Here is a 16,552-nt window from a genome sequence, read left to right on the forward strand (position 1 = left end):
CCTCCTTCTAGACCGAAATTGCTTTGGTTTAAAGTTTTGGCAGAGTGGTTTGGAGGTACTCCCCGAAGAAAAAGTTAAAAATTTCTAGTCCGAAATAGTGCTATCGTGCGTATTTTATTACTCTTTTTCTTCTTAATTACGCGCGTATTTTATTACTCTTTTTCTTCTTAACTATTCACCCCTCCCTCTATCCGCTAGTGAAATAATGTCAGCTACATAACATTAAGTATGATTCATTGCCTATGCAATAACACTTACAGTCACATGCTACGTTTATTTCACTACAATGCCGATGTTCCCGAAAAATTTCGGACAAAGAAGGGCGTGGTTCCGTATAGCTGTGGTTGGAACGCGTTTGACGCTAATTATGAGTCAGTAGTTTTAAAAAATATCAGAAAGTAAGAACTATGATTCATATCTACCATTACATCTGCTGTCATAATACATTTATGTGTTGAAAACAAATATCCCGATTTCAAGATGAAGAAAAAATGTCAAAATGAATGTGGAATAAAATTAGCCTACAGTACAGTATTGGTGAAAGGCATAATTTTTTCAAACTTTCAAATATGGAAGCTATGAAGATTTTAAACGTTTGCTTTGAACAATGCTGTGTGATTTTTTTTAAGAAGATGATTTAACTTTAGCATATCGATAACGTATTATTATAATTGGATCTACCTGAATATCGGCACAATTGTATCATTGGTCATGTAATGCCATATTGTCCAATGTATACTTTCGGTTTGAAGTTTTGAGCAATATTATAATGTTTATTTTTTATTAAGCTTGAGATTTGAAATATATTTATCATGGCTTCTTTAAGGGGAAGTTTATTAAAAAGCTTTTAACACGGTACATATCGTTAATTAAAGTGTTAAATCTAGCGGCGGATCCTGCATTTGATGTTAGAGGGGTGTAACGTAGGCTTGTAAACCCGTGTTACCTTTTAACTTGCGCCCCTCCTTCTAGACCGAAATTGCTTTGGTTTAAAGTTTTGGCAGAGTGGTTTGGAGGTACTCCCCGAAGAAAAAGTTACAAATTTCTAGTCCGAAATAGTGCTATCGCGCGTATTTTATTACTCTTTTTCTTGTTAATTACGCGCGTATTTTATTACTCTTTTTCTTCTTAACTATTTCCCCCTCCCTGTATCCGCTAGTGAAATAATGTCAGCTACATAACATTAAGTATGATTCATTGCCTTTGCAATAACACTTACAGTCACATGCTACGTTTATTTCACTACAATGCCGATGTTCCCGAAAAATTTCGGACAAAGAAGGGCGTGGTTCCGTATAGCTGTGGTTGGAACGCGTTTACAAGACCAAGTCCATGGCAGTTATTAAAATGGACACGTCCATGGCAGTTATTAAAATGGAAACTTGAACCAAATAACAGCGGCATACCGTGGAATGATCCACAGGTACGATTAGATACATGTACAAATCAATGAAACATGATCATTACTACTTGCTTAAATTAATTTTAAATGCAACTTCTTAAATTATAATAAAATACATGAGTTAACAGACGAACTCCGTTGGCTCGAACTGCAATGGACCTCGAGCCTCGGAAACTTTGAAGCAAGCAGGAACACTTAAGTAGAAATAAATCGATCCTTTCTATCCAGTTCGACCCAACCGGTAAATCGAGGCAAGCCAGTTCGAGGCAAAGACGTTCGACTGTATATACTGTACAAATTAAGAACAAATCACATTGCATGCTCACTAGAGACCTCCTGACAAGTGTATTCAGATGTATTAATTACAAATCTTTATATAGATATATGTGTATAAGTGTTTAGCCATTAGCGAAAATCAGTCATATTGTATTCATTTTGAAATACACATACATATACATGAACAGTAAAAATTTATCCGAACTCATGTTTAGCTCGACTATTCGAAGAATAAGAAGGCCTATACTACTCGCACAAGCGTAGGCGTCGGTGTCGGCGTCCGGTTAAAGTATTAGGTTAAGTTGGAATTCTCACTTATTAGTCCAATACCCTTCATTCAATTGACTTAATTCTTCACACAGTTGTTCAGGGCCATCACATACTGAGGTAAGATAACTCCATAGTATCCTTTATACAAATTATGGCCCTTGATTGACTATGGAACTTAGGTTATAGCTTTAGGGCAGATTGGTATATTTATGAATTACTTCTATACCATTCGTTCAATTGACCTTCACATAGTTGTTCAGGACCATTACACAATGAGGTTACATAACTCGATATTATCCTTAATACGAGTTATGGCCCCTGATGGACTTAGGTTAAAGTTTTATGGCAGGTTAAAGTTTTAGGGCAAGTTGGGATTTTCACTTATAAGTCCAATACCCTTCATTCAATTGACTTAATACTTCACACAGTATAACTCCATATTATCTTTCATACAGATTATGGCCCCTGATTGACTATGGAACTTAAAAGTTGAAGTTTTAGGACAGGTCGGGATATTTATTGATAACTTCTATACCCTTCAATCAATTGACTTAATACTTCACACAATTGTTCAGGACCATCGTACAATGAGGTTACATAACTTCACATTATCCTTAATACAAATTATGGCCTCTTATTGACTTAGGTTAAAGTTTTAGGGCAAGTTGGGATTTTAATAAAAAAACCTTCTATACCCTTAATGCAATGCACTAATACTTCGCAGACTTATTGACGACCATATTACAACAAGGTCAACATAACTCCATTTTAACCCTAAATACAAATTATGGCCCTTGAATATTTTTTGATTTTGATTTTTTAAAGACACATTTCTATATTCTTAACCACATTTTCATAAAGGGAAAACAAGTTATTTGAATGTCTTGCGTCATTGTTCGGGTGGGCTGGTGGGAAGCCAGCGTCAAAGTCACCTTATGTATCGAATAATTTTAGCTTTTTTTGACATAAAGAGACCAAACTTGGTATATACGAAGAGTGTATGGAGACCTTTTATGGGAATGCGTGTGAGGTCTCTAGGATCAATGTCAAGGTTACTTTTAATAGTAGGGTTGGTATTGAATAACTTAAATAAGGGTCTACATATTGTGACCAAACTTGGTATATAGGGAGAGTTTATAGAGACCTTTCCTGATATTGTGTTTTGGGCCCCGAGAGTTATGGTATAGGTCAAGGTCACTGTTGCTAAAAATAGAAATATGGTTAATACTGAGTAACTTAATTAAGCGTTGACATAGTGTGACCAAACCTTGTTTATAGGACAAGTTTATGCAGAGCTTTCATGGATTGCCTTTTGGCCCCCAGGGTCAAGGTCCCTGTTACTAAATATATTTTACTGTTTCAGTTATGGTTGACATACTGTGACCAAACTTGATATGTATGAAGAGTTCCGTGGGATTGTGGTTGGGGCCCTTAGGATCAAGTTCACTGTTACAAAAAATAGAAGAAAGCAGTTGAAACTGAATCTCTTCTGCCAATCATTAAAAACCTGGTTTTGTCACATCGCGATTCTTGTTCACTTTTTAATTTGATTATTTTATTGCTTTTGAAAGGCACATATTACATCGTTATGGTATTCACTTCTAAGTCAAACCATCGTAGTCGATCGCGCTGTCTTACGACAGCTCTTGTTCACTTACTGGTGTTTACACTAGTGATTTAGTACAATGAGATACTGTTTGAGCATTTGAAAGTCCTTTTGTGGGACACGGACCACAACGAAATTTCCCTTCTTGTTCTATATAATATCACTCCAGTTTACCACTTTATTATGAATTTGCAGAATAGATTTCAGCTATGACATTTTTTTCCTACAAATTATGAACACTTTGTCTGTTATTTCACACCGAAAACCATATATACCAAGATAGTTTCTTTTTTCTGCTATCATCATTTCTTCCACAGTCATGGCCGCATCTCTTGGGTCATCTCTGAATCCATCCACCAAAGAAAGAGGTCCTGCAAAATATCATTCAAAACCACATAATTATCGTCAAATGTGATATAAATCATGTGTAAACTTGAAAATACACACAAGAATACAATGTACACATCATCAAATGCTACCTGAATGGGGAGGAACATTTTTTAAGACTTACTTGAAGGAGTACTACGACCCGGAATCATTTTGTTGTGGGCCGAGTAGTACTCGGAAGCATTTCGATGTGGGCCGACACCAGTGGCATTCAATTGAAAAATAATGTAGTTGTCAAAATTGCTTTATACATTTAACTATTCAACATAGAATTTTGATTGTTTTACTCATATGTTAGATGCATTGACGCAACTATTAACACCTTAACTTTATGTACTTTTCCACATCGTCCTTTGCCTTTTGGATTTTCTGTTTATATAACAGAACATTACCATCAATAACGACGAGCATAGCAGGTGCATAAAGTTTCTTTGATCATCTCGTTTTGCTGTTAAGTTAAGCATGCATCATCTTGGGAGTCATGAAAGAAACCGTATCCAGTTACTTTTTAACATAGTGGCTTTGAAAAAACCTTCAAATATCACTTTTGTTTGATCTATAAACGGCGTTTGAAAAGAGTGAAAACCATGCAAAGTTAATTCATTATGTTGGTTTATGTGTTTAAAACAATGATGAAATGGTGTTTGTTTCCATCATCTTTAAATAATTTGAAGTATAGAATGATCGATCATTTGGTCATACAATGATTTTGTATCGATATGTTTTGCACTTAACCATCCATAATTCATGTTTTAGATGCCATCATGTATAACGTGCTGCATTCAAAAGCTCACTGAAATAGCTTATGCTTTACCTATTTCATATGTCACGATAGTCGGTGCTTTAATTGGATTGAAAATGTTTTTTAGATTTAGCGATAGCTGATGCGTTAGGAGTTTGGTTTAGTATACGGACTTTTTCCTTTAGTTAACGCGACTTCCTACACAGAACTCTAATTAAGATAATTCTGATTGAGCTTATACATGAACATTTCAGGCAATCCAAAGGGTCCATCCAGTTCTGGACTACGATTTTCAAAAAGTAAACAACCCGCCACAAGACAAAATCCAGATAACATGGATTGGACATGCTACTGTGCTTGTTCAGATAGAAGGGATGAATATTCTAGCTGACCCAGTATTCAGTGAGAAGTGTGGCCCAGCTGGTTTTGGCTTACAATTAGGCTACACACGGTTTCGGTGCCCTGCGTGTCAAGTAGAAGATCTACCGCCCATACACGTTGTGCTCATCAGTCATAACCACCACGACCACTTAGATTCACAGTCAGTCAGGGACATTGCTAAACATCACCCAGATGCCAAGTGGTTGGTTGGTTCAGGCAATGCAAAGTTTTGCAAGACGAGCGGATGCAAACACGTGGAAGAATTCAAGTGGTGGGAACCTATAAATGTTGGTGCCTTCACATTTGTATGTACTCCGACACAACATTAGTGCCAGCGATATCCCCTCGACTTGAACCATGTAAGATGATGCCTTTGAATAATGTTCATTTTTTAGTCGTGATTGGAAGAGCACTATAATGAAAAAAGATTTAGTTAGAGCTAATGTAAGATACTAACACGCGGTCTTCTTGTGAAGGACTTTAGCATAATGATGATAATACACCTGATGTGGCATGTGGTGCTCAAAAATAAAGTTTAAGTGCAGAATTCAAGGATGTGTTTACGTATTTAAAAGTCTAAAATGCACCCATGTATATTTACACATCTCACTATATTTTTCAGGCGCTATGGTGTGGATGGGTTGTGAAAAGCCCAAAATACAAGTATTATTTTGCCGGGGATTCGGGCTACCAGGATGAGTTATTTAAGTTGATTGGCCAAAAATATGGACCCTTTGATCTTGCATCAATACCAATAGGTGGTTATGAGCCCAGGTAATAATAAAACACAATGTTTTATTTTATGTTGATGAGGTGAGTCAACCAAGGAAAATTAACATGTTTGAATGAATTATACAGTTCAGTGTGAAGCTTTTTTTTGCGGATATATCACCAAGTTTGTGAGCATGAATCCGGAGGAAGCTGTGAAAGTTCACATGGACATACATAGTAGAGTCTCAATTGGTATAAACTGGGGAACATTTGAACTGACAAACGAGGTATACCTCACTGTCTGTTCCATTGTTATTTCCGGTGCTGACTTATCAGTATTTAGTTTAAACTTATCCAACACCATATATACAATGAGACATACGCAACTTTATGGCACACATTAAAGCTTAATGCAATTTAAATCCCTTTAATGCTACCTTTATTAAAGGGGCATCCTCAGCTGTGGCTAGTGCATTTGTTTACATTTAGGAATGAACACATATATTGAATTATCTAAAGTTTTGGACACTAATTATTATCCAACAAGCTGATTACAAAACTTGTATGAAAAATCAACGTACACAAAACACAAACAACCAAATGTTGACCCATATCGCCATCATTCATTGTTTTTTTATATGCTATATGAACTCAAACTGGTATATTTCGCAAGTGACACAGTCGATAAATATATATTTACATCAGTGTAAGATATTTAGCAATATGTTTTGACTGTTGAACACCGAAAGAAATATATTTCACGAGTGATCACGAATCAAATCAGTTTTGTTTGCACACGCACGCACACACGCGCACAAAATCCAAATGCTCACAAAATATATTCACTTATCCTGGTATTTTAAATATCCAATGTTATAAATCTACATGCAAAATTGAACACACTATATAAGCACTATTTAAATAAAAAAAAAACTTTCAGAACAATTCCCACACACTGTTAAAATGCAATCATCACAGAATAATTTTATTAATTCCAATTTTTCATAAATGGTCTAGCGCTGGTGAAACTTTTAGAGGATTTTATGTTTTACTGGAGACCCAAGATCAGCTAGGTTTACCCTTATTTACCAAAGAAGAATGTTCCATAACAAACTACAAAAGAAACTCAAGCACGTTCCCTAAAAATCTATAGGCATCTTAAAAGTATAAATCATGTTTCCTGTTCGGAGAAAAAAATCCGCCCCGAGGGTCGGAATTTTCGATACAGACCGGATAAACATGATTTGGTATATTTCCTTAAATTATCAATAAGTTGGAAAATTAACGTAGAAAACGCGTTTTTGTACATTTAACCAAAGAGCGCCTGCGACGTTTTTTACTGACGCCATGCAGCGTAGTAATGTTAGATTACTATTGATGTCAAAAAGTTACACCAAAATTCGCGTTTTTAATTATTATTAATGAACAGTTTAAATACAAAGTCTTGCATATTTACATATTTGATTGTGTTTTATTGAAATGACATAATTCATTTTTATTAGCATATATACGGCTGTGCGTTTCAATTTTGTTTCCATATATTACTTAACGGGAAAATGTTGGATTTAACTCCAAGTTTGTGTGTTTATTAGATATCAGCTAGTCATTATATGGTCCAGACAATAGTTTTAAAACGGTTATTTAAGATAATTACTAATTAAACAATGTGTAAAAAAAGGATTATCTATGTAAAATTCTGTTGCGCTTAATGCAGTAGGTGTATATGTATGTGTACCTTGTTTTACTTCAGTATTACTTGGAGCCACCACAGGAGTTGGAAAAACAGATGTACAACAATCGTCTGGAGCCAAAGACGTTCTTCAACTTGCAAATCGGAGAGACATGGATAGTTGGAGATGACAGAGATTATAACCCGCCTTTTATGGCAAGAGAGAAAACGAGAACACAGAGACACAACGATGACCCACTTACACAGAGACACGGCGATGACCCACCTACACATAGACATGGCGATGACCAACCTACACAGAGACACGGCGATGACCCACCTACACAGAGACACGGCGATGACCCACCTACACAGAGACTCAACGATGGCCCATGGAAATTAGGGGCGGTAGGCTCTAACCAGCATGTAAGAAAAGGGGAGAAAGTGGAAGCATCAGGAAAATTTACGAATAATGCAGTTGGGGAAGACCAGGATGATGTACCGCCTTTAAAGGACACAGATACAAGGATAACACTGAGCCTCAATAATGTTCCAGGGGAATTAGGGGCGGCAGGCTCTAACCAGCATGTCAGGAAGGACGAGAAAGTGGAAGCATCAGGAGTATTAACCAGTGAGGCAGTTGGGGAAGACCAGGATGATGACCTGCCTTTTATGGAAAGAGGGATCACTGGAACACTGAGCCTCAATAATGGTCGACTTGATGGTGGTTTAGGTGGCTATGTATGGAAGCCCGCACTGTCAGAATGCGAAAATTATCACCTTCACAGGATTGACCCATTTTGCCAGGATATTAAGGTGGAAAGTCGAAGGAAACAAACAGAGCGTTCTAATCCAAGAGAAATTTCCCCAGATCAACCATGGCCTCACAACAATCAGGAAGATTCTGTAACTGGAATTAAACCAACAGGGCGTTCTGCACCCAGAAGTATGGCCCTTGATGCACCATCGACACACACCAATTATGAATATTTTATAACTGGAATGAAACCAACTGGGCATTCTACACCAAGAACAATGTCCCTTGATGCACCATGGACACACAACAATCAGGAAGATTTTATATCTGGAATAAAACCAACAGGGCGTTCTAAACCCAGAAGTATGGCGTTTGGTGCACCATGGACACACAACAATCGGGAAGATTCTGTAACTCGAATGAAACCTACAGGGCGTTCTAAACCCAGAAATAGTCTGTCTCAAGATGCATCATCGCAACGCAAGAATCAGGATTCTGCTTCTTCAATTAAACCAACAGGTCGTTCAGCACGAGATTGATTTACGAGATTAGGACTGTGGGTATACAGTGCTGTCAGTGATCTGATGACATTTGTTTCAATACTCTCTAAAAGCTTATCCAGACTTGTATGTGTTCTGCCTCGTATCGCACGAACATCCCATTTAAACTTTCCATTGAAAACTGTCAATTAGCAGTCATAATTGATTTAAAAAACTTTTATTGTTTATTCTGTACAAATGCTCACTTGTGAATGTATTCGTCATGTAAAAGGCACATAAGCAAAATCTTGATGTAATATAAAATATATCTGCCTAACCCTACAACATATTAGTTCGATATGTTGCCTTCGTTAAATAGTTATGTTAATGTTCTAATTGATAACAAACTATGCCTATCAATTTTAAATGTTTTAAACTGCAAAATAAAAAAAAAAACGATGAAAACTTTAGGCAAAAGCTCAGTAGTCAATGATTTAACTAAGACCCTTTTTAAAGACACCAGGCGAAGCCCTTAACAAATGTGAACATTCCAATGAGCATGGGAAAAAGAGAAAAACTCAGTATCCAACCATTTAACAAAGACCATTCTCAGGGGCGGATTCATGATTTAAAGTTCGAGGGATGTAACTCAGGGGCGTAACTTTTACTTGCGCCCCGCCATGAGAACCGAAAATTGTGTAGATTAAAGTGTTTGCGGGGGGTCGTGGTTCCCTCCCCTGTATCCGCTTGTGCTTCTTAAAGGCACCAGGCGAAGCCAACGAATGTGGCATTTCAAATGAGCAGTATTATCACTCTATTCAATGTGTTGAGATTTTTTAAACGCTACTTATACGTTTTGTCTACGTGTGATCTACCTTTTGGGTTCTACGTCATCCATGTACATGTATATGTACCTTTTTGAATGGAAAAAACTCTGGAAATACTGTTATAAATCGTTGCTTGAAATAACCAAACAACTGTTTTTAATCCAATGTAAGTTATAAATAACACAAGTTTATATAAACTCTTACAAATGCACATCACCAAACCATACCTTAATATGCAAGGAGGAGCTCGATAATAAGTATGCTTAAATAGGTCCTAGAACGGTATATGTTGACTAAACACACAGTTTCAAGTCACGCAATTTTCTATTTTCACTTTGTCGACAAACAATCTTTCAGCTTAAACACTCAGGGCGTTTTAGTTGATACCAAACCAGTTTCAGTTTTAGTTTCAATGGTTTCAGCAATTTCGATACCGGTTTTGATAGTTATGCTTGAGGTAACATATGCATGGTTTTGTGTACAGTTTCAACAACGGAGCAACTGCATGTAGCCAATTATTTCTAAGTATTAATATTACCTTGTTCATTTAGCTCATTTGCCCATTGTAAGGCATTGGTATAAAAAAGGTTTCAACAAACGTGGTTGATCACTTTCCGCCATGTTGTTTTCAAAGTTAACTATGAAACTAACCGATGAAACCGCCTCCGGTAGGGGTTTCGATAGCTTCACATGACGGTTTTAGAAAATTGGTGCATGCCGTCCTCAGATTTTGCTTGGAGGATCCTTCAAATAGTTACGGCTCTTGTTTGTTTTTCAATATAGAGTACAACTTCTTGCCGGATCTTGATGAAACTTCTCAAGAGTGATTAATACCAGGCCTAGTGCTCTATATTCCGTCGGAAGGGTTTGCTTGGACTATTTTTCACACAGCTGTGACCTTTCGAATTTTTTAACCATTAAGTTATGTTTTCCACAGTTTCAGAAGTTGGTTCTTTCGCGTGCTTCATCACTCATTCCCTCTTACATCACGCCTAGTGGTGCATGCGTTCAGCTGGGTTTGGTCGGAGTATTTTCCACAGATTTGTGGCCTTTTTACCATATAATGTACATTCAGATCCATGGGCCCTTTATTTCGAAAACCCCTGGTCGGATCTGGATAAAATTTGCAGCCGGAGTAATTTGTATCAGGCCTAGTGATGAGGATTTTCATGGATATACATAATGAAAGAGAAAACTCTCTGTTCAGATGATGTACCCAATAAAGTAATGGCAAACAACGTCAAATCAACTCCACAAAACAGAACATTCAACCTCTACAAGGTGTCATTCATAGCTTGAAACTGCTGAGAATAAAGTTTTGATATCAAATTCCACACAACAAAATTTCCCCAGTTTTGGTACAATATTTGCTGTATTTTTTCATTGTCTTTTAATTGTTTTACTTATTTCAGTTACTGGAATCTGTGATCAAAGCTATCGCGTATGAAATCAATTCCAGTGAATTATTGCTTTGTTTTCCTTGAGCGGGCACTAGTGGTATTTTTTATAAGAGGTGAATGCACAAGATTATACCTGGTACTCACTTTAATAATAACATAATTAAATGATTACTGTAAAGAAGCAGATTTGACTTGGCAAGTATTACCTTGAACACCTTGAAAAACTGCTTTTGGAAAGTCATTTTCTCCTTTTCCCCTTCACGGTAAAGCTAGGCATTACATCATCCGTCATAAACCTGTCAAAAAGGGGTACATAATAATATAAAATTGATAACAATATATATAATTTTGCTGGATGACATTGAATTTAACAAAAACAATTGTAAATAACATGGGCCTTTCGGACCCTGATCAAAGATGAAAATTACACAAAAACTACTAGTATTTACAGACATTATTCAAGAGAACAATTAACATTGTTTTCTCATACAAAAAAGTACAAATCGGCGCGATGTCAATTGAGGGCGAATCGGGTTGAATTACATGTATGCTAACATTTCATTGAAACAACCTTGTAAAACACCAGAAAATTATTGCTATAAACCGTTCATCATGCATTGTATCAACTTACCTTGTTGTATTATTTAAAATATGATCCGTCGAGTCTTTAGAGGAGTATTTGACTCTTTCTCCCTCTTCAATATTCGTACACCTCATGAGCAATATGGCGGATCGAAATGGGTTCAAAATTGCGCGCGTCTATTTTAAGATAAGGAATTAAACATGCATTTTTTTCGGAATTATCTAAATTATCTAAATGACATGATTAGAAGCTATCGATATAAATAGTTATGATATTTTTTGTTTAACAAGATGAATTTTAACAACAACAACAAAAAAGAAAGAAAAAAGTCTATAAACATGCGACACCATGCGGAAATTCCAATTACAGAAACCAAGGGCACAGACAAGGGAAGCAACTTGAATAATAACATGATCGAATTTTATATTTATTTGCAGCAGTATCACGATTTTCGAGCAACTTTTTGTTACATCATGTGTATATCATGTATTAACTTGAAATATACAACTTATTACAAACAATAACCAAATCACAACGTCGGTTCGATGTCTAATTGCGACGTCGGACTGACATCGTGATTTTGACGTTGATACAACGTTGTATTTAAGTCGCCGACGTCATGTGTTTGCTGGGTAGCTATTGTACTGGGTTTCTGCTTTGATTTTTATATGTTAAATCTCATATATCATATAGCTGCAAACCAAAATTGAATAGTAAGTTTATATAGTTTATTTAAAATACGAGTATTATAGTAATGAAAAATTAAATTCGATAGTCAAAATTGCTTTTCTTCGAAGAACCTGAAAAAAGTATGTGTGATTATAACATTCTCCCTGAACTTGGTGTTTGTCTATTTAAGGAGTGCAATAATCGCTTTACAGAAGTCCGGCAAATCTTTGGGTTCCCTTGATGTGACCATATTCATATCCACAACAACAGGTGCGTCGGAATAATTTGCGCCAGCGTTCACGACGTCATCAATAATGGCTTTGAAGCAGGTGACCTTTCTATCACGTATGACCTTGGCGGATATGAGCACCCAGGGTCCGTGACATACGGACGCGAGGACCTTTCTTGCTTTGTCCATCTCCCGCACAAGGTCCAGGATGCGTTGGTCACGTCGCCAGTAGTCCTGGGGCAAACCCTCCAGGAATGATCAGAGCATCTATGTCTGAAGCCTGGAATAACGATTGAAACATAATTAGACTAAAACGTTTGACTCCTTGTTTAATACATTAACGATTCTGTACATGACTGTAATTACTGATTAATAAGCTTTAGCAGTAAACAAATTTGGTCCAGAGCAAAAAGTCATACCGGCTAATGATTCAATGATAAAGACGAATAAGTATATGTATATATGTGCGTATATATATATATATATATATATATATATATATATATATATATATATATATATATATATATATATATATATATATACAGTTTAAGTGAGTGTTTCCATATTTTTTTGTGTTATGTCACAAAACATCTTAGTTCATTTCTGATTTCTGATTTTGACACACAACAGCTTAACATGATTCAACTCTTGTTTTACCCCGTTGAAAACTGCTCGTTATCATAAATTATGTTAATATATATCCTTGGTGAATATTTGAAAGAAAAAGTAATTCTAGAACAAAACTTGCATTTTTTAAATCAATTATTATTTTGAATCATTCCATGTTGTTATGACAATAAATGAGTTGATATTGAGATTGAAAAATGACATTGTAAACGAATATTCGTGTAATGCGGACCAGAGCAATATTTACAGATGATAATCATTATTATTATTATTATTATTATTATTATTATAAGGTAAGCCCCTACTTATGTGTAGTATTAAGGGATATATAAGTTACATTATAATACACCACTACTTTTTCTAATACGCTTGTATAAGACCTAATGTGTTCACAATGTATGTCGCATGTGTGTTATATTTATAAGTTGTAATAAATACAATACATTTTATTTGTTTCGTATTTCATTTCTCTGTTTTAAAGTATTTTTTCAATAAGCTCTATAGATAGATCATCTATCTTATATCTTTTTTTACTCCTTATAAATAAGATTTGCACAAATATAGTAATCATTATCATATGTACACAATCAAATAGCAATTAAGAATTATCAGTATCAATTATATATGCTAACATGTACAAATACAAACATTTATGAACAAGATAATTATCAATATAGTTCATTAAAAAACATTATAGTAAACGTTCATGTAAAGCAACGATCTTGTGTGTATACGCAATAAATGCGGCTTATCAATAAAATACAAGACCAATAAGTAATGTTGATCAAAATTCATAAAAGGCTGTATACATTTTCATACAAGGGAAAATAACATAGCAATGATACAGATACTTTGCCGAAACAGAGATCGTTTTGACTCAGGAGTAAATCACTATTATGTACCAATGATATGCGGCCATGAAGAACATTTATAAACATGCACACTACAATAAAGATAACAGTACAAGGCACATATTTTTCTAAGAAGCGAAACACCCTAATATTTTTTTTCACTGACAAAGACCGACAGGCATGGCACTTTCATTGTGTATACCTTTGGAGTTAGTCACGTAGGCGCGTATAGCTGCCTATACGCGAGAACGCGGCTGAATTCACATGATTCTGATGAAAAAGATCAGCAAAAAGTTGCAGTATGTCTATTTGACTACATGATCCTAACACTGTCCATTTTCCAGTACTGAATAAAGCACCAGATTGCACCACGGTTTTCATGCCCCCGAACCCCCTCTCCTTTAGCACAATTATGAATCCACATGAATAGAGGGCTAGCTACGCCACTGTAGTGGTATCAGCTCCAAAGGGGAATTAAACTCCAACTGATTGAATAAGTATATCCCATATGCGCAATTGAGATATGTTTAAAGTTGAACAAAAGCAAATTTGCGGTGTACAGTGAAACACTGATACTGTTTTCAACTTTTGTTTGAAACAAGGCATTTACATTTATTTACATCAATTATGATATAAATTTTAAACTTGCCTTCTTTTGAATTGTGATCGAAACGTTTGTTTACCTGGTACATTCTGATGCTGAAATTTCTTGTTACTTGCCTAATATTGTTTTTGGTTTCAAACATTTGCTTGGATTCTTTAGACATACATGTAGGCTTAAACATTGCCAATTCAAGTTGAACCATTGTTAAAAATGAAAGTAGAAAGTATGAGCACATTAAGCAATTATAAACACAACGGACAATTTAAGCGATCATTATTGTCGTGACTTTACCTTAATCTCATCGATCCCATACTCGGCCTTGCACGGGTATCCATGTTTCGAGTTGTAAGTTTTCCCTTTCTCGGGACCGATTGTAAACGTTTCGTGACCCTCCTCTTTCAGACGATAAAATGGGTACCAAAGTTCAATGTCTTCATAGTTGAACTCAGTAAGAATACCAACTCGTTTACCCGGCATCCTTAAGCACAAAAACTACGGTAGCCGATTGAAAATAGTAAAATACAGACCAGTATCAAGCAGCCCGTTATTTCCAAAGCGAAAGCGGAAGTAAATATTGCAGAACGAAAACGGAAGTATTTTGCTCACAGGTGACGATAGTGATTTTCTACGTCCTGTCAAGAATTTGGGTTACATTTTTTTTCAGAAGCAGTGGAATTTGGGTATGTAGCTGATTGCTTGAATTACTATTGGCACATGTGAATTGCATTAGAAACCTCTAATGTTGATTACCTAATAATCCATTAATTTTATAATGATATCTGGGTAAAAATATCATTATTATTCACTGTTAAATTGGTCTACTTTCGATTTGAATTTCGCGTAGAAATTCGTTGCAGTGAGTGAGAACGGCTAATTATTCGTTTACAAGTAATTATTGATATTGAAAAACATTAAAAAGGCAATGATAAACTTAGGATTTAAGATGGGACGTGGTACTTTGACATATTTTATGTTAATAATATATAAATACTTTCTGTATATTTTATGTTAATAATATATAAATACTTTCTGTACAGTATGGATCTTATAAACATTGCCAAACACATGCACAGGCGGCAGTTACGTTGACAGGACCCACCCATGCTCATTTATCATAAAAACCTATATATCTAACAAAATTTCCACGAAAAAATCCCAATGTATACTATATACTATTGTTAATGTTTTTTAAATAAGTAATAATAGTATATATGTAGTATTGGGAACTTTTTTTCGTGGCATTTTTGGTTGATATCCAGGTTTTTATGATTAATGATCATGTTCGGTCGAATCATTTGGGCGGGGGAGGGGAGAGACGTGTCAATGAGGTGGGTCCTGCCAACGTAACTTTGCCGCCTGTGAACACTTGTACTGTATAGATACGTATACGCTGATTATGAGTCAGTAGTTTAACTTGAATATCAGGCAGTATGAAGTATCATGATTCATGTGACCGTTATATCAGCTGTAATAATACATATATATATATATATATATATGTGTGTGTGTGTAAAATATGGTAAATGTCCCGTACTTAGCGATTTCAAGCGGAAGCCTGAAAAAAAAATGGCAAAATGAATAGGGAATAAAATTAGCCTACAGAATTGGTGAAAAGCATAATTTTTCCAACTTTCAGATAAGGAACCTGTGAAGATTTTAAACGTTTGCTCTGAACAAAGCTGTGCGATTTTTGTAAGAACTCGGTACATATTGTTAATAAAAGTGTTAAATCTAGCGGCGGATCCCGCATTTGATGTTAGAGGGGTGTAACGTAGGGGTGTAAACCCGTGTTACCTTTTTAACTTGCGCCCCTCCTTTAGGACCGAAATTTCTTTGGTTTAAAGTTTTGGCAGAGTGATTTGGAGGTACTCCCCAAAGAAAAGGTTAACAATTGCTAGTCCGAAATGGTGCAATTTGGGCATATTTTATTACTCTTTTTCTTCTTAACTATTGCCCCTACCCCCCCCCCCCCATCCGCTAGTGAAATCAGGTCAGCTACATAACACATTAAGTATGATTCATTGCCTGTGTAATAACACTAACAGTCACATGCTACGTTTATTTCACTACAATGTCGAT

At 35.7% G+C, this 16,552-nt stretch overlaps 1 protein-coding gene and 1 pseudogene across 1 annotated transcript; one reads left to right on the forward strand and one right to left on the reverse strand.

Annotated features, from left to right (window-relative positions):
• Positions 1 to 1,247: 1,247 nt before the first annotated feature.
• LOC128244133 (N-acyl-phosphatidylethanolamine-hydrolyzing phospholipase D-like) lies at positions 1,248 to 6,179 on the forward strand. The gene is made up of 5 exons (XM_052962147.1): positions 1,248 to 1,304; positions 4,938 to 5,392; positions 5,460 to 5,508; positions 5,687 to 5,825; positions 5,935 to 6,179. The coding sequence occupies exons 1-5, from the start codon at positions 1,248 to 1,250 to the stop codon at positions 6,177 to 6,179; spliced, it is 945 nt and encodes a 314-aa protein (XP_052818107.1).
• A 5,730-nt stretch (positions 6,180 to 11,909) lies between these two features.
• Positions 11,910 to 15,061, reverse strand: LOC128242587 (putative cysteine protease YraA; annotated as a pseudogene).
• Between the last annotated feature and the right edge of the window lie 1,491 nt (positions 15,062 to 16,552).

Source organism: Mya arenaria, chromosome 8, assembly GCF_026914265.1.
Source record: "Mya arenaria isolate MELC-2E11 chromosome 8, ASM2691426v1".
NCBI classification, from domain to species: Eukaryota; Metazoa; Mollusca; class Bivalvia; order Myida; family Myidae; genus Mya; species Mya arenaria.

What these genes read in the sequence shown, in the direction of transcription:
- LOC128244133 (XM_052962147.1), top strand. Translation starts at nt 1,248, where the DNA reads ATGCCGATGTTCCCGAAAAATTTCGGACAAAGAAGGGCGTGGTTCCGT. An exon ending in CGTGGTTCCGTATAGCTGTG is followed by an intron (nt 1,305 to 4,937) that starts GTTGGAACGCGT and finishes TGAACATTTCAG; the next exon opens with GCAATCCAAAGGGTCCATCC. An exon ending in AAGATTTAGTTAGAGCTAAT is followed by an intron (nt 5,509 to 5,686) that starts GTAAGATACTAA and finishes TATATTTTTCAG; the next exon opens with GCGCTATGGTGTGGATGGGT.